Source organism: Plectropomus leopardus, chromosome 6 (genome assembly GCF_008729295.1).
Source record: "Plectropomus leopardus isolate mb chromosome 6, YSFRI_Pleo_2.0, whole genome shotgun sequence".
NCBI lineage: Eukaryota > Metazoa > Chordata > Actinopteri > Perciformes > Serranidae > Plectropomus > Plectropomus leopardus.
In genome coordinates, this window is record NC_056468.1 from 15,715,174 (window position 1) to 15,739,284 (window position 24,111).

The 24,111-nt window shown below is 41.1% G+C and overlaps 1 protein-coding gene across 1 annotated transcript in view; it reads left to right on the top strand.

Moving 5' to 3' along the window:
* Positions 1-785: 785 nt before the first annotated feature.
* Positions 786-24,111, top strand: part of LOC121944494 (drebrin-like protein A) — a 36,953-nt gene continuing 13,627 nt past the window's right edge. The window contains 4 exon segments of the mRNA XM_042488301.1: positions 786-1,135; positions 21,994-22,049; positions 22,296-22,408; positions 23,714-23,788. Of these exon segments, the coding sequence (XP_042344235.1) occupies positions 1,044-1,135; positions 21,994-22,049; positions 22,296-22,408; positions 23,714-23,788 (336 nt within the window). The 5' untranslated portion in view covers positions 786-1,043.

Here is a 24,111-nt window from a genome sequence, read left to right on the forward strand (position 1 = left end):
CCACTGCCCCACAGTGGAAAACCAGTGCATGAGTGTCTATGTGTGTTTGCATGTCTGGAGTTTGAGTTTGACCAGAGTTCACAGCTTGTGCGCCTGTGCATGTGTGAGCCTGTGCAACAGTGCATGGCAGTGTTTGTGTGTGTGTACAATGGTGTGGTCAGTTTGTGTGTGCATGTGTTACTGTTGAGCAGCTATTGAACAGACCCCCAGCCATTCTTAAACAGAGAAACAGCCCCTTTTTTTTATTTGCAGCCTGCTTCAGACTCAGTTCCCATGAAATTGGCCTTTCGTTGGCTTGTTCATATTGCCTGCACTTTAAATGGCTTCTCTGGAGTCTGCCAAGGGCCAGAGGATGGTGATTCAAAGGCAAAAAGAGACAAAGAGTGAGTGACAGATCCAAAGCTGCCACACTGCCCCTGTAAACCACAACATCCTGGATTTCCCTCAAATTATGTGGAAAAAAAAATGCAAAAAATGATTTCATATGATTGCTCTGTGCTGTTGACCCTCAGCTATCATGCAAATGCTGCTATTATGCAAACAGTAGTGATGGTGGTGTGGATGGTGCTATAACACTCTTTAACACACCAAAGAGTCTGTCAGTCACAATTTAAACGCAGGCAAGTTGCTTTAAGAAGTGAAAATCAGGATAAGGAGGATGCACAAGGCGGTTATGATCTGTAGCTGAGCGCTTACGTCTCCTCCAAAGTGACCCAGCTAGTGAAGTCATTATGCTTTCCACTCTCTCAACGGGAGGTGTGGCTTTATAGTGAAAACTTCTTCTACCCCGCTGCACAAAGACCAGTGTGCAGTTGCAGTCTCCTCCACGCTGTGAGTGCGCAGCGCTTGCACAGATCGCTCCACTTTGGAACTTAAGCCCCCACATTGCATGCCCCAGCATACTCTTACTGCTGTTTTCCTGGCCGTGGACGACCCTCCGTGTTTCGCTGTGGCTGTTTTCCAGCACATATTCCGACCCCGAAAATCGTCGGGACCTGAGACTAGAGAGAAGCTGCGGGAGTGGTCTGGAAACTTTTGCCATCATGAGCTCGCAGACGGTCAACCTTGATACCTACAACCTATCGCTGCTGACGGCTAAAGAGGACATCCTCAACCCCCGTTCCTCCACCAACTGGTAACACAAAATGCTCTTGAACAAACTTGTATCTGCTTGGGAAACCAGAATCTTATAAGTTTGTATTTTAACACATTACATTAATTGCAAACTTTATATTTCTGCGTCATTATGATTAGATAATACGAAGGACAAACAGTAACTTTATGAAACTTTCATGATCTCCATCTTGTTTCACTGTCGTAGCCATTTACGCACAACCAGGTTGGCTATTGCGTAAGAGGAGGCTTGATTTCAATTAATCCAATGAGGGATATGGAGGTGGCCAGCACGCAACCTGGACTATCTTTGCAATTCCAGTAATAACAAATGCACACAGGCTTGTTTTAGTAGCACAGGGGCGCATTGACTTTCTCCATCCTCTAGGAGAGCTGACGTAAAGTGTGGATTGGCGTTCATTACGTACGCCAGGCGGCTGGTGCGGCTCAGAGCGCAGCACCTGGCCGGCGGCCCGCTGCCATCACTCCTGCCTTGCGCTCAGTGACTTTGCTATTCTTCCCCTGGAGCAGCGAAGCTTCATTCTTTGTGCTGAGGATCGTGTTTCTGCTGATGTGCTGATCTCTGACAGGGGTTGTCTTTCAGGGAGAGGCTCTTTAATTTGATAGACAGCATACTGGAACACCATACACACGACTAACCAATAATACAGAGATGTTGAGCAACTACTGAGTACAATAAGTGAACAATATTTAGCAGTACTATCTGTGCAGATTGATCTTGAAACATGGATACAAAACAAGTATGAATGGACACAATTAAGTGTTTAACCAGAAGAAAACACTCACTATTTTAAATTTTAACGTAAATTTCGCTTTTAGACGACTCATGAAAAGTTGAAGTATTTCATTAATTCTGCTTTGGCAGATTATGTGAGCCATGTCATGCTGTAATCTGATCACCTGACACTTGGCTCACTCTGTCCTTTTGTCACAGGGTTTGGCTGGTCTGTATCTATGGTGACCTATCCATCTTTCCAAAACAATACCCTTCTCCCTGTCTCACAATCTTTCTCCATTTTCTTCCTCTCCTTTACTGTGTGTGTGTGTGGTATTGTCATCTCCACCTACTGACATGTCACTGGCTATATTCAGCTAGCACAGGGAGAATTAGATATACTATGACCCGGCTCTTTCCACGTATCCACCCTCTTTTATGAAGTTATAGTTTAGAGAAGGAGGCCAAGGCCCAAGCCAACACACATGTGTGCTAATGTGGAAGTAGAGGACTGATTCTGTCCATCTCTGTTTCATCTTCCTCTGCCCTGCTTCTCCCTCTGCCACACAGTTTCCCTGCCCGCTTCCTTCCTACCTTCTTCCTGGCTTCTCATGACGCCATGCAGACTCAATGAAATGGGATTCAGAGCACGACGAGTTAACCATGACAAGCTGAATTCGGACATTTTCATGAATGGAAAGAAGTTCCCCATCCAGGCAGAACGTGCTGAGTTTCCATTCTTTTTAGTAAAATCTCTAAAAGTTTCCATGTTCAGTATCACTATGGAGGTTTCTCCCATGGCAACACCTCACGTTGATACTGCACTGATCCAGCAGTTTCTCATTGGGGAGCTTTTCCCTAAAGTTTCGGTGAACAACAGATCTGCATTGTGTCTCTGCCAATCCACTGCCTGTCAAACGGTCATGCAAAATCACACACACACACACACACACACTTACACACACACACACACACACACACACACACACACACACACACACATATACAGATGCATCTATCCACAACAAACACATGTTTGGTTGAACCTAAAAGAGAAGAAAAAGAGAAATGGAGAGAAATTCCTCAGCATTCACGGAGCCCACTTTAGACAGCTAAATAACTCTACTGTGGCTGAATAGAGAGGTGGTGGGGGGACATGATGATGTCATGATTCCTACGGTCAAACCGCCGAAATAAACACCCACCTCGCGTGTGTGTGCCTGTGCGTGTTGAAGGGATTTTATGTGAGTTTGCATGTGAATATATTTGTCTCTGGATGTGCATATGCATCCTGCAGAGACTGTTAAAGTGAGTCGGGGGTGTTGAGAAGTTTGCATGGAGAGGGGTAGGAGGCTTGGTTTTGTTGAACGTTCCCGCCCCCACTGTGTGGCCTTGAGGTCCCTGTGTGTATTATCTAATGACCTTGTGTCCTGAATGGGAAACAGACCCTTTGTGGGCGAGACTCAGAAGAAAAGAAGTGCAATTTCAATGCATCCTTCATTCAAACCTCTCTGCTCAACATACAGCCTTGGAGGTCCCTCCTCAGTGTCCCAGACCACTGAGGACCACAAAGTGTCTCACTTGTAGGCTGGAAACCTGCACTGTGTGCATGTGTTTTGTGTTAGTTTGCGCTTGACAGACAGAAAGAGAAACAGTGATAATGCATGTTCCCAAGGACATTGACTAACTCTCAGAAAAGGAAATACTTTTAAGTAGAATAAGCAGAAATCATGCCTTATATCCAGTTTGACATCTGACATCTGTATGAAAGTGTATGTCCCAGTTCCAGCACAAACTAAAAAAACGTTTTACAACTTAAGTACCTCAGTGAGTTGTTTGTGCACATTTTACATAATTTCAACTCGGCCAATAAGACCAAAGCAGCATGTGCTACCAGCTGTGTCTTCCTGCCAGCTAACAAATAGAGCAGCACCAGTTTAGCTAAGCATAATAAAGAGGAGGAGAGATCATAAAAAGTCTTTGCTGCATTGTTTCAGCCTTGCAAAGCACATCAGATGTGAATTCCTATTCAGCTGTGCAGCAGTTTGACCACTTGTCATCAGACTTGGGTGTAGGCTGAATTCAGACATCTGTGGGCCCTTTGACTTTGAACACACCTTCATAGGCTTCTTTCTGGCTGTCCACACTTTGATGCTGTGTTAAGTGTTTTACTATGTTCTCTTGCAGGAGATTATAGTCAGCAGCCAGGCAGTGACGCATGAAGTAAATATCTGATTTTTCATTGTAGTAACAGTGTGATTCAGTTTAGACAGAGTATTCAGGGAGAGATTAATCTTGTCTTCATTCAACTTGTGTGTTGAAAGTCTAGTCCTGGACCCAAGTCAGGTATTAAATTGTGTGTATGAATGAATTTTACTATAGCTTTTCCTAAGTGATTTAAAAGTTTAAGAATTTACTGAGAAGTTAAGAACTTACTGCTGAATGATATAAAGCCTTCACTTGTGACCCTTTTTTCTGGCACAGTGGTAGCTGCAATGTGATATGTCACCAAATGGTAATGGTATTGCGAATATTAAAGGTACCGGGAAGAATAACTACACCCATTTCCCTGTTATTTCTAACTTCTCCCAAATCCAAAAAACTAGTGCTAATTCTCAAATTTGTGATGTCATACAGTGTAAAGTCTGAAGCTGCTCCATAGACAAAGACTTGGGAAAAATGTTATGGATGAAATGTTTTTGTGTCAGAGCCGAGAACACTATAATGGAATAAAAGAAAACAAACTTTCTGTGGAACCACAAGAAGGCTCCTATTTATTGTCTGCGGAGCAGCAGACTTTATGTTTGATGACATCACAAGTTTGAGACTTTCTTCTCTGGTTTCTTGCTTTGACAGAGAGTAGCTCATGTTCACAAATTTTGATTGAGATTCTCTAGGCCATGTAAATAACCTATTGCAGTGTTTCCCAAACCTCTCCCTCAGTACACTTGTCCTGCATGTTTTAGATCTCTCTCTGCTCTGACACAGTTGATTCAAATGATCAGTTCATTATGAACTCCTGAAGCTGCTTGATAACGAGGCGATCATTAATTCAGCTGTGCTTCAGCAGGGAGAGATCTAATGCTGTGCTCATTTGATGTCGTGTTTACCATGTTCATGACATACGTATGAATACCCATGAAAGTATTTACAACCTCGAAAGTGGAAATGTTCTGGAATAGTTCACAAGTTGAGATGTCTTGGCTGATGTTTTCTGAAACACCGGTCATGGACTGTAATTTTTCGGTAGATGGTACGTTGGTATCTTTTAATTCTAGTTATAAAGAGTTGTTTTTGCTAATTTTATAACATGTCTGAGGATATCTTAGAACATAATATTTCTGTTGATATTCCCAGCGGTCTCATCTTTTTCCTGTAACACTATGCCTTTGCATTACCTGCAATTTGTGACTCGCTCCTTAGTTTGCTAATTTGTTAGCCTTGGTGACCTCTAGACGCCGACAGTAGAGTCCATGTTGCCATTTCCCTAGCAGCGGTGCTCCCACGACTTAACCACTTGAATGCCAAACATGTCATGTACATGGCATCCTACGTCATAACTACGAGTTCACAAGTTTCATTTGAACGCAGCATAAAACTTGCAGGACAAGTGGTACTTGAGAGGAGAGTTTTTGGAAACGCTAGCCATGTGAAATTCTTAATTCAGGTGGTGTCCCCTCTAAGTTTTTGTTTTAGCATTGTTGGGAAATAGGAATTAATCTTTGGCAACACTTCTTTTTTAAAGGCCACTTTATTTCAGTAGCAGTCTATAAATGTTATCCAAGCTGTTAGAGAATAATCCTCCAGTATAAAACAACACATCATTTAACCTACTGAGTTAATTAATTATCTGGCTACGGATAATTTACCTTCATTCGTCTGTTCTTTGATGTTTACAGTCTGTGGGAAACCCAAGTAATCACTCTTACCCATTTTCATCTAAGAAGCAACACACTCTCACACACATCTGATCTCCTGTGAAGGGACTCTCCCGTTGATAAATGGAGGAGCCTTTATTTCAGCATCAGCCTGGAGTGTTTGTGTTGCTGCTACTTGCCAGCATTTCCACAGGCTCACGCATGATTAACCTAGACCTTCCTGGGTCTAAAGTTACACACTACATTTAATACATCTGTGGTTGTGGGGAGGATGAGAGGGAGGAAGGTAAATGCTTGGCTGCCATTGTGTGTGGATGCACATACTGAAGTGCCTGTGCTGGTGTATAGGTGAACAGTGTTTCCTGACTCTTGAGGGAGATTATATGTTCAGCAAGTCAGCTGTTGTGTTTTTTTAAGATAAACAGCCATTATCATCACACTGTTATCAAGAAGTTACTCTCTGCCTGAACTTCCTTGCACAGGTTCTGCTTTTTGCTCAGTTCCTTAATTATCCACAAACACCCACCTTTCAAAAAGAAAACCAAATGCCACATTAACGGAAGCTGTTGAAACATGAGCTTTTGTGTAATCCTTATCTAGCTAGGTAAAGGTTGTCATAGCTTTCTACGTCGACAGAGATTCTTCTGATCACATGCAGACGAAAAACAAGCTGTCTGGTTGGTTTCCTATTGCTGCTCAGGAAAAGGCTTCAAAGGCCACAGTGTTGTTATCAGGCTGAATGGTAACAGGACATGTTGGATTGATCCTTGATATAAATAGTTGTATGCTGTAAATGGGAAGCCAAAGGGCAGTTGGATTGGACCAATGCCCAGTCCACTATATCACTGTCTCTCCCTGTCGCCCTGTCTCTCTCTCTATCTATCCTTCTGTGCAATACTTTGCAGTAGCTGTCTGTGAGACATTGATCTATACTGATTTCCAAAGAAGCAAGTATCCTATCACTTGTCTCACTATTGGTTCTGTGAAAACCTGCAAAAACCCAAGTCAGAATCAGGTCACAAATTTAATGACTTTACACAGAAAAGACTCGACTGGGACTTGAACACCAATTATTCATGACTTCACTAGGACTAGAGCCTTTTGACTTGAAAATACTTGATACCTTTCCCCAAGCGAAAAGATTAAAAAGCATGTAATTTAAAGTGTGCCATGAATCAGTTAATTTCCCTATATTTCCTGAGTACACTTGTGTTAAGTAGATATTTAATTCCCCAGATCCACTTTGTTAGAAGCAATCTGATAGCATCTGGTCAAGTTGCAGAGAAGAACCGCAACGAACTATGTTATGTTATGTTAGGTTTAGCTCTAGTTGGAAAAAATGATACTAAATATAAATTCATGCAAAAAACTACAGTGGTCAACAAAAAAAAAAAAAAAAGGAATTGCAATATGCAAAATGTGTGGGCTGAAAATTACAGAAAAAAACACAACAACTTATAACTTTGTTCGACATTTGAAATTGCACAAAAGAAAAAAAAAACGGAAGTTCAGGCAAATATTAACATAGTTAGTGAGCTAATGCTTGGCTAATTTTAGCGCAACAGTACCAAACATTAGCTCAAGTAACTTTTAAACAAGCGTGATTTAACAAAACCGTTAAAATTTTAAAAAGCATTCATGATTTTTGTAAAGTTAATATTGTATATTTGTTTATTATATACCATTGTTATATATATTTGCATTATCACTTGTTTAGGACTTGAAACTCAAAGTTTAGGACTTGGGACTTAACTTTTGACTGGAGTGCAAAGACTTTCGACTAATTTGTGACTTGCAAAACAATGTCTTGGTCCCACCTCTGCCCTAAAATCAAATATGGGGGCTGCCTTTCACACTGTGGTGTGCACAGACTCTAAGGGGCAGCACAAAGGATTCAGGATTAGGGGCAATTTTATTCTGAGGTCACACCACTATTAAGAGAGGTAGCAGGATGGGAACATGGCCTGACCAGAGGGGTTTAATTCTTGGCTGGACACTGGAATACTTGAGCACTAACTAGGGCTGATCAGAGTGGTGCTTGGGCCATTCAAGTGTTTTGACTGGGACATTAGGGCAGGAATTAAGCATGTAAGTGCCCCATTAGGGCACACATGTATCCTGGTTAAATAAAGGTTTTATAAAAGCTTTTTCATACCATAAACATGGTTTTAAAGAAACAAGATTTTTGACAGCAGCACAGTGTAGATTGTGCCTTCTGCTAAAGAGTACCCTTTATCTTACCTAGATGCTTGTGTGAGCGTGTCTGTGGGTGGCATGTTGTAAGATGATGACAATGATGGCTATAATGGCTGTTATATGTATCTCTGTTTAGATGGACTTAGAGAATGATTCTAACAGTAATCACTAAACAACTGCTTACTGCTCCTTTAAACATTGTTTAGGTTCATTTAGCGTCTGAGATGAAGCTGCAGGGTAATAGTAGGTCTCAGGCACGATGAGACATGACTGCAGAGGTTTATACTGTATGTGTGTATTATGTGTCTCTGTATGTTTGGGCTCCTTAGCGTGCAAACTGTTGGGTGCAAGACCACAAATTGACACCGTGTTGAAGTGTGACTTGTAATTGCCCCATAGAAGATGCAAAAGGTTGGTAATAAAAGATTCATGACTTGGTGGCACTGCAGTGCTGTTATTCTTCGCGGTATCAATTTTCTGTATAAAGAAAAACACAAAGAGCTGCTTCCTTGACAAAGACATTGTATCCATCAGGTGTGGCTTCGCCGTTTTTATTATCGTAAAAGTTTTATATTATGATCGCTGTGAACAACAAACCTTTTTTTTTTTGTCAGTCGTCCTCACACCTGACCTTTCTATCAAATCTTCCTTTTGTTCATTCAACTGCCTCGGAGCAGTTGACCTTAATCCAGATGCCTCCCTGCACATTGTTTCCGCTGGAAATCTGTCCTTTTTTATGCCCACAGCAGTGGACACAACAAATGCGTTATTGTTTCCCACTGCAGTTCAAGATCAAGGCTGAGACGCTCTGCTGGAAAACTTTGGCCGTGTGTTTGTGAAACCAGATGAAATGTTCATGCAAATGCTATGAAAAATGGAAGCTGGATTGAAGTGAATTGCTTGTTTAATCTAACTAATGGGCCTTGAGTGTATCAGGCGGAGTGGTATTTCCAAGGGTGTGTCAGATAGCTGACTAAAAACATCTGTAGTTCAGTGTTTTTCAAACATTGGCAAGAAGATGAAAATAGTGCATAGTGCATTTCTGTGTGTGCGTGTGTCTTCTCAACCCATCTGAGGCCTTTTTAGGGGAGCAACGAAATGATATCACAGAAATAGATTCTTCTACTGATATTTACTTATATCTGAGCTGCAGACTTTGCCAAAGACATAATCTGTGAAACGAAACCATTTGCACATAAGTACATTGCAACTAATAATCTAATATGAGTGTGACGTACCTATCTTAAAGAAATATTTCTGGGAAGTCTTTTAATGACGCTAGGCCGTCTATGCAGTAGAAAGACGCAAATACTTTTGCAATTGGTGCTACATGACCAGAGAAAACAAAAAAAAAAATGACTATGGCATTTGCTTTTGCTTAAGAGGTAGAAAACCTACAACTACAAGAATGCACTGTGTTATACCAGACCAATAAATGCCCCTGCTGGGGGGTAACATTATGTGAAATCATTCGCTAGACACAATGGTGGCTGTCTGGAAACAAACAATCTCATATACAGTTAAGTGATAAACCAAAACTTGATTTTGAAAACATTTGAGGTGAAAAGTAGGCAATGCAATGACAGAATCGTGGTTTGTATTTGATCAGCGCGGCGTACTTTTACTGACTGATCTCCATTGATTCAGCCTGTTTTCACAATGTACGAAATGGTGTGGTGCCCACTTTATGTTTACAAATCCCGCTATTACAGCTAAACAGGGCACTAAAATATGTTTGCAAACATATTACAGGCATAATATTGGCAATGCAGTAGCATTATCTTGGTCTATTCAATCAGCTCTAACTAGTTTTCTCATTTGATCGGAGTTTGGTCTGAGTTTGAGAGAGAGGGGGTACGACAAAATTGCAGAAATACAGCCTGGAGTTTGAGCCCAGAGAGTCAATGAAACTCAGCTAGATTGTGCGTTTTGCATTGTCTGGCTGTGTTTTACTACAGGGGACAGTGAGATGTAGGCACTGGTTTAATATAGGGAAGTTTACCACAGTTAATTGACAAATACTTCCCACATGTTTGTGATAACCTGGTTAAAAATTGGCAAAGTATCCATATAAAGCTGTCACCACGCTTGGATTGCAGAATGCTGCAGCATGAGAAAGTGAGATACAATGTTGTCTTGTGTTGCTCCCATCGTTCAGAGAAGCTCCCACACACCTGTCTAATCATTTAAGAATTAAGTCAGGAATGGTGGTCTTAGAATCAGGCCAAATGAGCGGTCATCTTGTGGGAGAGATAACAGGTGTGTTGCTTTGTTTCCAGAAATAAACCAAATATATGTCATATCAAGAATATGCTCTACTTAAAAAGGTTAGGATCTGTAAGAACAGAATTAGCCCAAACCTGCATGAATGTTGTAAGAGTAAAGCAGGCTGAAGGGCCTCGTCATGTTCTGTGTTGCTGTGTCTCTATGTCTCTATCTTTTTGTAAGCTTGCCAAGCACAATAGCCGCGTCTTACAGCCACAAGTCTTTTGACAGAAGATAACACATTTATTGTTATTTTGTTCCTAATTACACAGTTATGAGATCATCAGGCACACACACAGACACTTTCATACATGCTTTATACTAGCATGCATATACACGCAAAAATATAAACGCACATAGACCACTTTAATAGGGCGCACCTCTCCTCTCATTCCCATAGCTGTCCTCATGCTGTGAGGTATCATCACTGTGTTTACCAAGTTGCTTAAACAACTTCGCCATGGTTACAAAGGAGGACCGAGGTTATAATCATGACACTCCCAGGGTTAACTATTAGTGCTTGCAAAGTCACACTGCAGGGCCTTGACTGGGAACTTTCCCTTTTGCTGTCTAGTTTGTTCGCTTGCTGGTGGTGAGATTAGGTTGTGGGTGCATAGAGTCGGGGGGTGCCGTTGTCCTGACGACCCTGGTGGGAAAGCTAGGTTGTTTGTTGAGAGAGACTGAATGAAGCGGCGGAGATGAGTGGAGAGGGGCTGAGGAGGCTGGGAAGAGGCTGTGAATGAATAAGTGAGGACAATTGGTAAGAAATATAGAGGAATAACGAGATGAGAAAGGACAACACGTGAGAGGAAAGAGAAGGAATCACAGCGAGTGAGGACAAGTTCAGCAGGGTGGTCTTGACAAGAGGTCGTTGAAAAGCAGGATGATTGAAGTTGGGGGAGTGACGGAGCTAACAGGAGGGGAATATGGGAGGACAGGTGGAGGGGTGAAGAGGAGTAAGAGGAAGATCAAAGAGAGGCACAGGAGAAGACGGGCCAAATTAGGTCTAAGTGGGTATGTGATACTTGAGAGAGTTTACTTTGTTTAGCCGAAGGAAATGGTTGACGATAAGATGTCATCATGTTTTTAATGGTCCCATAATAATTGTGATATAGAGTGATATAGAGATATGCGTGTGTGTGTGTGTGTGTGTGTGTGTGTGTGTGTGTGTGTGTTCGTCAGTGTGGGACAGCATGCACAGGAAATGCCAGAGCAATCCCAGTGGACCAAGATTTTAGAGGATTTATCGGCAGTCATTCCTCTCCTCTCCTCTCCTCTCCTCTCCTCTCCTCTCCTCTCCTTCAAATCTTAGGTGTAGGAAAATAAATCCTGCTCCCGCCCACTTCCCTCGGACCCCTTGAACATACCATAAACCTCCTTGTAAGTGCCACTACAATTTACCCCTTGGAGACCCCCTTAATACTTCATCAAGACACTTGCCCCCAATAACCACATACTCCTCTGCCCCCTTGGAAACCTCCAATACACTTTGGCTGTTTCCCATTGTGCACCATTGTTGAATGCGCCTTACTTACCCTGCCCATTTATACCTATCTATGTCCCCTGGTGCTTTTCATCGCTTTCCCCAGTGTGAGCCCTATTTCTGAGTGGCTTTTCTCCAACCTGAATGGGCTGGAACTCCCTCTCCATGCGCCCCATCACTCTTAAGCACACACCCTTCTGTCATTGAACTTCACACACCCATCTTCTATTACACCCTAAACACTCATTTCACCATTGTTTTAGCCATAAGCGCTGCTGTCTCTTTCGTAACATATTTTAAAAAATTGGGCATGACTGGAAATGCTTTATCTTACTTTAGCTGTTTGTTTGAGTAATGTAATATATATATAGACTATATCTTGATAATTATCTAAAGGTGGAAAATCTTTTATTGCACACTTATGCACTAACAAGGACCACCCCATTAACAAGATGTGGTTAACAGTTTTAGTCAGAAAAACATGACTGATGTGCAAGATTTGGACTGATTGTAGCTTATCGTCTTTGTCGAATGCGTTGTGGAGAGCCTTCAGCGGGCCATCTGCCATAGCAGCGGGGCAGAACAGAAGTGGTGGGTTAAGCTGAGTAGGTATTGCTGGAGCAGCTCTGTGACCTGCCCACCGTCAGTCGACCATCAGCGGCCTTTGCTCCTTGGTCCAGAAATTATTTGCTCTAGAAGCAGGAGGCCCTGATAAAAATGCTAGCTACGTTAGCTAGCTATCAACTGTTAGGTTAAAAGAGAGGCGGATAAGGTTAGGATTACAGTAAGGGTCAGGGTTAAATCTCTTTACTTAATATGTTTGGCCTAATATTTAGTCACTACAAGTGGTATTGTAGCAGAGTTCAAGTGGGTTTTTCTTTTATTGGTGATGGGTGTGGTCTGCAGGGGGCATGTCGTGTAGACCTCAAACAAAATTCGGCTGCAGCTATACATGTCTCAGTGAGGCAGGTATTTGTGCAGAAAGTGACATGATTGCAGTTTGGTCCTGCTTATAAAATTGTACTAGATAGCTTCACTATAAAATACACGCTTTCGATAAGTCAAAACACTGCTTTCTTTAATACCAATGCTCAGGTCGAGATATTTATATAAAAGTATACAATAGCCATTCACATCAGTCTTTTCTTTATTAAGTGTAAGCGTTAACAGTTTTATAAGTAAATGAACTATTTAATATAATACTATTTAGTGCTGTGTTTAGTAAGAGTTAAATTGTGCCTTTGAATGTAAACATACCTGTATCCTTTCTGTTATCACCGCTTACTGTACAAATGTGACACACAAAAGAGAGGACCAGACTGTTTGCTTTTGCTGAACTTGTAAATGTTCTATAGCTTTGATAGGAGAAGGATACAGACTGAGCTATTCTAAACTTCAGCATGTCCAAGGGTTACGAAATAGTGCAACACAATAAATGGTGCTCTCTCATTCTGTGTTATTCTGACACACACTGACTCACACTTGAGTTTCTTGAAGGTGCAGATTATGTTACGCAGAAAGAAATGTGGAAGCAAAGTAATTAGTACATGTGCAGCTCTGTTTACACAGTGACTGCTAGTGTTATCAGTGGATTAACTCATGGCTGTAACACGAGACCAGCTGTTGCCCATATAGTCCAGCACTACACACGCGGCCTCATCACCTGACAACATGTGTCCAGTCCTGTTCAGCAGTGTCATACACCTGTCTACATGTGTATATGTTGCAAGTTTTGGAACAGTTTAGATCAATATCTTCAATACAGCAGCATGCTTTTTGTCCCTCTTCCTCTCTTTGTCCATCCCCCGCTCCTTTCCGTCTGCCTCAGCACACAGAGGGCTGTTTTCTCTCACTGGTCCTTGGCACTGATTTAATTACTTATTTGTTTAGTTTGTCATATTCAAAACATCTCTGGCTCCGTGTTTTGCTGAGAAAAGACATTTTCCTCCCTCCTCTCCTACTGTCAGCATTCCATCCAGTCTCTCCGTCTGGCCCTCACTGCCTCATCCCCCACTGACTGATATTGTATGCATTCTGCTGTTTTTACGATTTTGTGCACTTGTTTTCCTACATTTCATTTAGCTACAATTTGTGTTTCTTTCATATAATTTTATTCTCCATCGCCTCTGTCATTTCTCCCACTATTTACCTTTCTCTACAGGCCAAATAGCTTCAGTGGTCTGTAATAGTCTCCAGGGGAGTCTGCTGTGTCCTCCACCCAGTCAAATACTACACAGATCAGTCAGTGTAACTCAGAGGGTGGATCTTAGCAAGTACTCTTATCGGTCAAATAGACAGCCAACTTATACTTCAAACTGACGTGCACAGTCATCATTAAAAGAGGAGTTAAACATGACTAACTAGAAGTATGAGCATTACTCCATCAATGAAAAATTAAGCAAAGGTATATGTTCATGGTGACAAAATACAAGTTACTTTAGTTCTCCTATTCAGTACATGTGTTTTAGAATTGACGTTTGGTCCTTTTTTTTTTTTTTGCATGAATAGCCAAAGTAAAATAAGAGAAACACAGAAGAAAATTCAAACATTAAAGACTAAAATTAGGTCACATTTCCACCCCAGCATGTCTCAACATCCTGCAGGCCAACTGTCAAAGTCAAAGCAGTGGTTTTTACATTACTTTGTTTGCTGTGGAGTCCCTGGAGCCTTGCAAGTTCACTCAGTTGATACATTTTCAAAGAAACCGTTAAACTTTTTAAGACTGTTAAATTCTGTCAAAACGAATTCTACTATTTCAAAAGAATATACATGGATTCATGTTTGATCCAAACATGTGTTGATCTGAACTGTCAGAGCATAAGGTGTGGTGCTTTTCAACAACTTTTTTGTTTGTTGCCATTGTGGTCAGATTACTGCAGGCGCCTGGATTAAACACAAGTTGAAGATCAAGTTTTTTGTTGTGAAATGTCACTGAAGTGCTCCGAGTTTTACAGATGCATTGTTCCTCATGTTGCATTATTTAACTATTAAAATGGACAATTTTAGGGTATTGTTTCCTAGAGAATATAAGCCTTTTGTTTACAGTAACATTGCTATAAATTATTTAACCAAATTTAGGCTTTGCTTAATGTGGAACTCCTCGTCTGTTGTGTGTTTCCAGTAGGGTATCCTGACAGTGTTAATGCTGTTGATTGGGACTTGGCATGGTTTGGTTATTGGATTTGGGTTCTGTGCTAGTCACTACCATCACATCATAACCCAAATGTAGAGCCTTTGCCACGTGTTTACATAAAGCCTTTCCCCAAGCCAGATTTACTTCTCATACAGTAATACATATGGAGTAGACTAGACTCAGACTGAAGTTTGACAATACATGTTTAATAATTAAAATATGTTTCTGCTTCGCTTTCTTGCTCAAAAAGTAATTGTGTTGTACAGTGACCGCCTCATGGGGCACATTTTGAATCTGTTCTCAGTGGGAGAGGATTTTCTTCAGTTATAATGACAGCTAAGTGATATTATACCTTACTTCATAAACCACATACTGCTTGAGGATGTTTAGCTTGTCTATATGTGACCCCACATTATGGCGGGGGTTCATAAACATCACCATAGCTATTGTTTTTGGTTACTGTCTGCTTTTTGCCTTGTGACTTTATCAGCACATTAACATGGTTTTCCAATGAGCGATGCATTCAAATGTAAATTACATTTTCCTAGTCAGTTAGGAGATGTATATTATTTGTGAAAACTAAAGGAATCACTTGTATAATTTTAAGTTGTCCTTTAGGAGACTTTAGTTCAATCCCCTCCTGCTCAGCAGCTCGTATTAAGGGGCCCAGCTGCTTGGTCTTTGGGGATTACAGTTGTTACGGCTAACTCTCTGTAGGGCACCTGACCAATCCTCTGCAGCCAGTTGCCATGAGTATGACAACCAAGACTACCCCTTTTTGTGTGCTCTTCTCTGTGTCCTTTGCAACTTTTCTGCTTTTCAAGAGACATCTCCACATCCCTTTTCTCCCTTGCTCCCTACTTACCCTGTCTGTTTTCTGGCACTCTCTCTGCAAGTGGGATATTTAATAAGCACACAGAAGTGTTTATATAAACACCACCCCTCACCAGCACTCTACATCATTTTGACATTCACGTTTCATCACTTAATGAGGAGCCAGAAAGAAAAACACTGATTGGGTCACTGCAGATTTAAGCATTGTGGATGATGTTTGACAGTCTTTATTCCTTGTGTGTGTGTGTGTGTGTGTGTGTGTGTGTGTGTGTTTTTTTTAGCAGAACAATATCAAACCCAATGAAACTTTTCTTTGTTTAATACGTTCCCTAGCAACATCTCTTACCACATTACAATTCAAACGTGCCTGTGGTTTACCATGCTGCTTTTTTCAGTCATGATGTTTACAGTGATGCATCACCTTAGAGCACACTGTTCTTCTCTGTACAAGCCACACAAATGTGCCATTCATTCTTTTTCCTGTTCTCCACGTCTTTGTATTTAATGCTCTAACACTCTTTTGTTCCGTCACTTCCTCTCTCTTACTCACATTTCTCAACCTCTACCCATAAACCTCCTCATGTCTCTGCAGTCCAGACGGACGGAGGAATGCGTGCACCGCTGGGGTCGCCGCATGGACACTATATGAGTAACATGCCGGACAGGGGGGGAAAAATGACTTTTTCAGCAGTCAAGTCTGGCTGGACTTTTTTTTTGCCCATGTTTGGCGAGAGGAAATGAGCGCTGTGTGCTGTGGGGACGTCTCTGAGTTTCCCACTCCAGTACAGACAGAGAGGTAGACAGAGAGACTAAAAATAGCACTGGGAGCCCAGGTCAGCTTTGAGCCAAGAGTAAGAAGTCGGGGGGCTGACAGGGGAAGGGGAGAAAAAAAAACATATGACGTAAAATGAAAATGAACAGAAGGAAGCTTGTGGAAAGGTAGATGAAAATACAAATCTGAAAGAAGTTAAAGCATAAAATAAGCATTCAAATGACTGCACTTTTAAAATCACAGGTCTTGACAAATGCCTTGCAGGAGAGTTGGCGGGACCACTGGGGATGTGTGTGCAATATGCGGAAGAGCAAGGGGAAAAAAGAACGAAAGAACGATCTGATGGAGAGCTTAATCTGAACAGTGAATCCTGGCGGGAGCTCCCAGCCTCTCATCCATTTTCTCATATCTTTCTCTTCATGCGCAGTTTATCATATTGCAGCAGCGTGCATAACCACAAATCTCTCATATCTCCCCCGCTGGCAAAGATGGAATGAATAAATGACCCATGAGCCCACAAGATCTCCCTTTCAGAGAGACACGGAGGGTAGGAAGTGTGGAGTCGAGGGAGAGAAGATGGGGATGAGATATTGCTCCGGTTTGTGAAAGAAGTATGTTGTGTTACAGGATTTAAAGTAGGAGGGAAAAAAATATGTGTTGTAGGAGACGGGGGTCAGAATAATGAATTTAGTAGTAATGATGGTTAGATATCAGCAGAATATATGGAGAGAGAAGGCATAGTGAAGCGAACAAGGAATATGACAAATAGTTATCGGTTCAGGGGCTCAAAATACATTCTCACAGATTCATTTTCTTGTTCTACAACAATGCACAAGTACAATGAAATGCATTCCCCAAGAGCATCAAAGCAAAATTGGATGAGAGCACAGAGGAAGAAAATCTCCCAAAGTCTTAATAGAAATGACTATACAAGAGATGTGTGTGCATTGTGTTCAAGCATTTCCTGCATATTACCACACTGAAATGGCTCACAGTTTAGCCTGGTGTAGTGGAATGCCTGGATAAGTGCAAACAAGGCCCTCTCCAGCACAGATCCCCATCTGCTTCTGTTATGTTCATCTTGAAATGGTAGAGCGTAGCATGTTTGGAGGTATTACAGGGGCTCGGGTAGTCCAAAACAAACAATCGCTATTGTTACTGGCTCATGCTTAGAGAATATTTTGTGTGTGTTCAAGTCTGTGTTTATGTGCTGTATGTATGCCCTTGTCTCTGTATACTCTGGTTGTTTATTTGTTTTATAGCTGCACTGAGTGGCTGGCTTTGGTAATGATGCACAGATTTCAGTCCTCGTTGTTAGTTACTTAAAAAAACTGTTTCAGATTGTGCCATCATTGTTTTTTTCTGTTCTTAGTGTCACCTTCTCCCCCCTTTATCATGCCCCTTACTCCTTTTCGTGATGGCCTCTTTCCCTATATTTCTTCTCTTCTCTTCTCTTCTCTTCTCTTCTCTTCTCTTCTCTTCTCTTCTCTTCTCCTTTGTCCCTCCCTGCCTCTCTCAGAGCTGAGGTCATAGCTGGCTGAGTTTGGAGGTGGGTTGGAGTACAGACATAAGTGAGTCTGTTTTTCTCATCAGTCAGTGTAGCTCTCAAGAAACCTACATGTGTGAAGGAATGGGGGTCTATCTGCTCTGTTAGGAGAGATGGTTTTTTTTTACTACAAAATGCTGCTGCTGAACATTACAGTTTATCATTTGTCAGGAACAGAAGAGGACACTTCAGCAGGGTATACACTTGTAATATTAACATAAACCTTAATGGAATACTTCACCCCCCAAACAACCATTTGTATATATTAATTGCAGACTTTACTCTTTTCAGTTATTGAATTGAAGTTCAACTGAAGCTAACTTATGTCTCATATATCCAGTCATATGCTCAGTTCTTCTCAAGCATGTGCATTTTCACTAAAACCTTAACATTTAAAACTGAACTGAACTTATTTACGCTCTCTACCAAACCAGACTCTATTGACACTTTTTTGTACCGCGCTGTACACAGGAATTGCTGGTCTTCAACTGCCTCGATTGGTAGTCTGTTTGTATTATTGTGTGATTTTGGTGAATCCAAACTAGCCCTTTAAAACACCAAAGTCACATTATAATGCAAAAAACTAATTGATCGAGGCAGCTGTGGACCAGCAGCTCCTGTGTTCAGTGAGGTAAAGTTACTGTTTTTGTTACTGGAGACTGGCTTTGAGGAGAGCTGGAAGTATTGAGCATATGACTGGATAAATGAGACTTGGATTTTACTGCATGAGTTGTGAAATGAGCAGTGAAAAACAAAGTTGTCTTCGCACATTCAACGTAACATGGGGTGAGTAATTGATAAACAATTGGTTATTTTGAGGGAGAAGTATTCCTTTAACCACCTGTGTGAGAAGAGAGGGTGAACTGTCTCTCTGTACTCATTACACCACACTGCTGGCATATCCAGATTATCAATCAGTGGTTTACCACAGAGGTTGACATTATCCTGAGTTACAGTAAATAGCAGTGTAGTAAAGCACAGTTTTAAAAACATGTTATATCCAGAACTGTGAACTTTTGCAGGCCTTCTCTTCAAAGATAGTCCATTGATTTCATGTCAGCAGTGAAGATTCAGAGCACTGTAGAAATACTGTAGTAGCAGGTTTCAAGCATGCAGATAATCTTCATTTTACAGTTCTTAAAATGAGACTTTCAGAAAAAGAATAGAAAAAAGGTTCAGGATGGCAGCTTGATCCCCTCAATAAACATTATTGTGCCAGTCTTTTTTAGAGATATGTGTTCTTCCTAAGGGCATTATAATACTTTAAAGTTTATTAAAGGGATGAAGTCCTCCTGCAAGAACAGATTTGAAAGATTTTGGCTATTTCTTACTTTGGTTGCTTTTGTTAAATTGCATATTTGTGAACCCGTCGACCTTGTTAGGGTCCAAGACAGGAATTAAGTAAAGTCCTGAGGAGAAAAATGCCTGAAAATAGGATCTTTACAAACTCCACCTCAGTAAAAGCTCTTGCAGAACAAAGAGTCTCCTACAGCACAGTGTATCCTCGTGTGCAAGCCTGTTCCCTGTGGGTGGAGAATTTGCACATGCAATTAAGACTCCTTCAGAGGCACAGCGACCTTTGACCTTGACTGCTCATGAATTGTGACCTTTAGGAATGTCTTGAGAACCAAGGATCAGTAAATGTAGACTAAGCTCTGAATGCTGGTAAGACTAATGAGGGAGTGGAGTGTGTTGTTTCTGTACATATTGTGGCTGGTCCCTGAAGAGACATGAATGATTCGGACAGGGGCGTATCACCAAATTCTGGGCCGTATGCATAAGCAGTCTCTCAGGGCCCCCCCCGCCCTTCCTCTGTTGATTCATGTCTCTGTCATGCATGATGTTTTCTCTACCTTTACTTTCTTTCTTTATTTTGTTGTCTTGGAACCCAAATTTCCCTTTCTTGGTGAAAAACATGACTATGGACATTGGTGCTAGAGCTGGGTTTAGAGATTAATTCTAGTGCTGGGGCGGACTAAACCATTTTGCACCTTTAAGTGGTGAGAGGGGCTGTTACAGAGCTTACATTACTGTTTTTTTACAAAGCTTAGTTTTTTAACAATTTATTCCCCAAAATCAATTTAGTTATGGCACTAAATACTTCCAAATGAAAATTTGCAAAGAAAACCAAAATTTTAATTCCAGGCTTTTCGAAGGCCCCCCTCCCATTGGTGCCCTGAGCAGTCAGTCACATTTTCTTCCCATTACGATGCCTCTGGATCCAGGGCAATATGGAGAAAATGAAATATATATTTGACCAAATACCTTGATATCATTATTGTGACAATGTTATAGGGTTGACTGTTGGTTTCACAAAATATTTACGCAGTGAGATTTTTGATAAATAATCATAAGTTATGTGGATATAATGATTAAGTGGGTAAAGCAAGTAATAAAACAGCTAGAACAGTCTGCTCGTGTAATGCTGGAGAATTTTACCATGTTTTTATATACTCTGAGGAAGGCTTATTTAAAGATACTTAAAAAAATACTTCATTATATGATAGATATACACTAAACACCTGTCAGCATTATCAGCACAATAAAAAAACAAGAGAGCAGTTTCATCCATGCAGGGCTGGCATGCAGCATGCTCAATGGAGCACACAATATGGTTATTGTGTTGTCAGCACACTCACGCGCATACCAATTGACTTTCGTCGCTCTTTGTTCTCTGGACAGAGACTTGTTGTATCAGGAAAAAATAACAGAGTCATTCAGAGATGCTAACTGAATTAGCTGTCCACCCTATTTGCCAAACTGCTGTTGTTTTTACTGTAGATTTTGTTTAGTAGGCCGAAACATTTTAAACAAATACTTTCTGTTATTTTCTCACTGTCTCTCACTCTCTCTCTCCCTCCTCCTGACACAAATCCACAAACACAGACCATTCACCTTTGGCCTGTTGTAATAGCTGCTCATGGCCTTACGCTCCTGCTACCCAGCTCCAGATGTTATTGACACACCCCCAGGAGTCCTACAGAGACAAATTTACACAGACACACAGTCAGACACTGACACATGCACACAGTCCCATAAAGCTCTAACAATTCATCTCTCTGCAGGCCACCTCATAAAGTCACTTACACTCACACACACATTTACCCCCAGTTGTGCTTCAAACACACACATGAATCAGGATTATGTTGGAAGCCTGTCATGTCAAATAACACATGGGTATCATTTTGGACTCTGAACTAGTGGTGTAACAGCCAGAAAGAAGGTACCTAAGTAAGAATCCCATTTGTCTTTGATTTGGTTGATTATGAAGTCGTGCAATTCTGCTGGGAGATTCTGCAACAAAGCTAACATCTCAAAAACAATACTCTGCATGTTTGTTCAACAGTGGAGTCGTATCTCGCTGGTCTCATGCAAACACATCCTGATTTGTTGAGTTGCCACAGTGACCTGCAGTTTGACTGACTGAAGGGTGCGGTAAGACAGGTCTTCACCTGCAAAATGTCAAAAACCCTGTGAACAACCCCTAGCTGTGAACAGCACTGACAGCATTTATTTCACATTCAGGAGCCATCCATCTGTGAGGCAAAAACTGAAAATGAAGGTTATTGTGCTGCATATTGCCTTCCTGTTTTACACATGCACTGTAAAGACCTCTGGGAAGGGAAAAAAAGTGAACAAGTGCATGTGTTACAATTGAAGAGAACTCATCTTTTGTTGCATTGTTGAGATGCTTTGCACTGTGGGGAAGCTTGTTATGGTTTAGACAAAGTATGGGCAGTAACACATCTGTGTATGCATGTGTGCCCGTGTGTGTGTCCCCCATGCACAATGAAAGACTGAACACATGGAGTACTCAGCTGTCCACACGCTCACGTTTGGATATGAAAGTTTTGGATGCTCTTGGGCAACCAGAAATCAAACAAGTAGTCGTTTTGTCCAGAAAATTCAGCCTGTTTTTTGACTCTTGTCATAGCCTTCGCTAAAGAGCTCATGTTGTGCGGTTTGTTGTGTGTCATCGTTCCTTGCCACACACTTTTCTCTCTAGGTGACCTGTGTGTTTGTCTGTTTGTCTGCAGGGCAATATTCGCATATGATGGATTCAGCAACAAGCTTAAACTGGCTGACTCTGGAGGTAAGACAGACTGTCTAGGTGGTATGTTTGTCTGAAATGCAAACTGGATTTCTAAGCGCAAGAATGAAACTTGTCGGCGTCTTTAGTTTGGCCTGAAAGGAATTCACATGTCCTCCTGTGTTTAGAAAATATTCGAACATTCTTACAATCTGCTATTGAGAAAAAATGTTACATTTGTGTTGTCGACCTCTCCATCATTCTCATTTTTTTCCTTTGTTCCCTTCCATCCTGTCTCCTTTCTAACAGCGGGTGGTGTGGCAGAGCTGGCAGCGAAGTTTCACATCTCCAAGCCTCAATATGGACTGTGCAAAGTGGGAATTGGGGAGACAGGAGGCCCCCGGATTGCTATGATCAGCTGGGTGAGTGGCAGACAGGCTCATGAGGTTTAGCTCATGTAAGCTCAAGCTTATCATGTTAAATAAATACACATACCAGCAATAATTACACAAACAGACCTAAGCTTTGCACATACACATGAAAATAGCAGGTACATACACAAGTGCTTACAGAATAGCATTCATTTAGATACAGCAAAGTAATTTAGTATTTCCAAGATAATGGGTTTAACATCTTACGTGGTCACAGGAAAAATCTATACACTCATTAATCCGTAAAATCCTAAGCTACTTGACTTATTCACATTCTGTGGTCGTGTTTTGACACAGGCTTATAAGGCATCTGACGTGGGAAAATGTTGCGAGAATGTGCGTCATTCAAGTACAAAACTTTGTGAATCACAGGGCATGCCTGGTGTTTATTGGACGGTTTTGGGACACTCAAAGTACCTTTCTTTACATGTAGTTGTAGTACATAGATAGAAGTTCATATACAGTCATAGAAAGACATATTCACATGTTCTGGTCATGAATTAGTCCAAGAAAGAAATTCTGAAAGGTTTAGAATAAGGCTGTCACTTGATTGATTTTTTAAAGTTGTAATTAAGGGCAGAATTTTAACAGTTAATCACGATGAATCGCATTTTATAATCACATTTTTTGAATTCCAATATTTTGCATTTCAAAACAGTTTTGAATTGCATATTGACAAGATAAAGAAATTCATATCAGATTGGCTTCATTAGGAATCGAATGACCTCAAAAATCTGCATGGGACCAGCATAAAGTGGGCATGTCTGTAAAGGGGAGACTTCTGTGGGTGCCCATAGAACACATTTGCATTGAGATATCTTGAGGTCAAGGGGCCGCTGTGAAACGGCCATGCCCTTTTTCCATTGTCAAAATTTAGCCTAAATTTGGAGTGTTACTCAGCAGGCATGACATGGTTTGTACCAAAGGATTCCTCAGGTCCTCTAGTTTTGTATGATGCTGGGACTGTTGGCCAGCGATTAATGCTATTAAAGAAAACCAAAAAAACGTGTTATGTACAGACCTTAATCACATTGCGATTAACACGTTAACGCTGACAGTCCTAGTTATTTGGTAGATACTGCTGCATAGTTCTATGATGATATCCTGTAAATTGTACATGATTATGACTTAATATTTGAGCTTTTATGTTTTTACTGAGTCATCTATCCATATTGGATTAGACTACAGCAATGTGAATCCTATTGTTCTTCAGCCTCTCATCCTCCCCTTTTTTTAGTCCCCTCTGACAGAGGTATGATATGAATGTAAGTGTCTACATCCTGTGTTTGTCCGCAGGTCGGCCAAAATGTAGAGGACTTCCGAAGGACAGAATGTGCCAGCCACATTCCAGCCATCAAAAACTTCTTCAAGGTGCAGTATACAAAGATGTGCTTAATCACAAATTACTTTTGTTCACATCATCCAGTAGTTTGACTTTGTGTTTGTTTGTTTTTTTGTTTCCCCATTTAACACTGCATTAAAGATGACATTGTTAGCATTGAAGAGTTGTTAGTAGCAGTCCAGTACATCAAAACAATTCAGACATAATATCTGGCACTCTTTGTTCTTCCAAACCCCTGCTTCAGAGAAAAAGTTCAGTCCTCTTCTGTTTTCCTGATCCCTGGACTCTCGACTTTGTGCTCACAAACTCTATATTTACTCACAGTAGTTTACTTTGTATTGTTTTGAGAGTT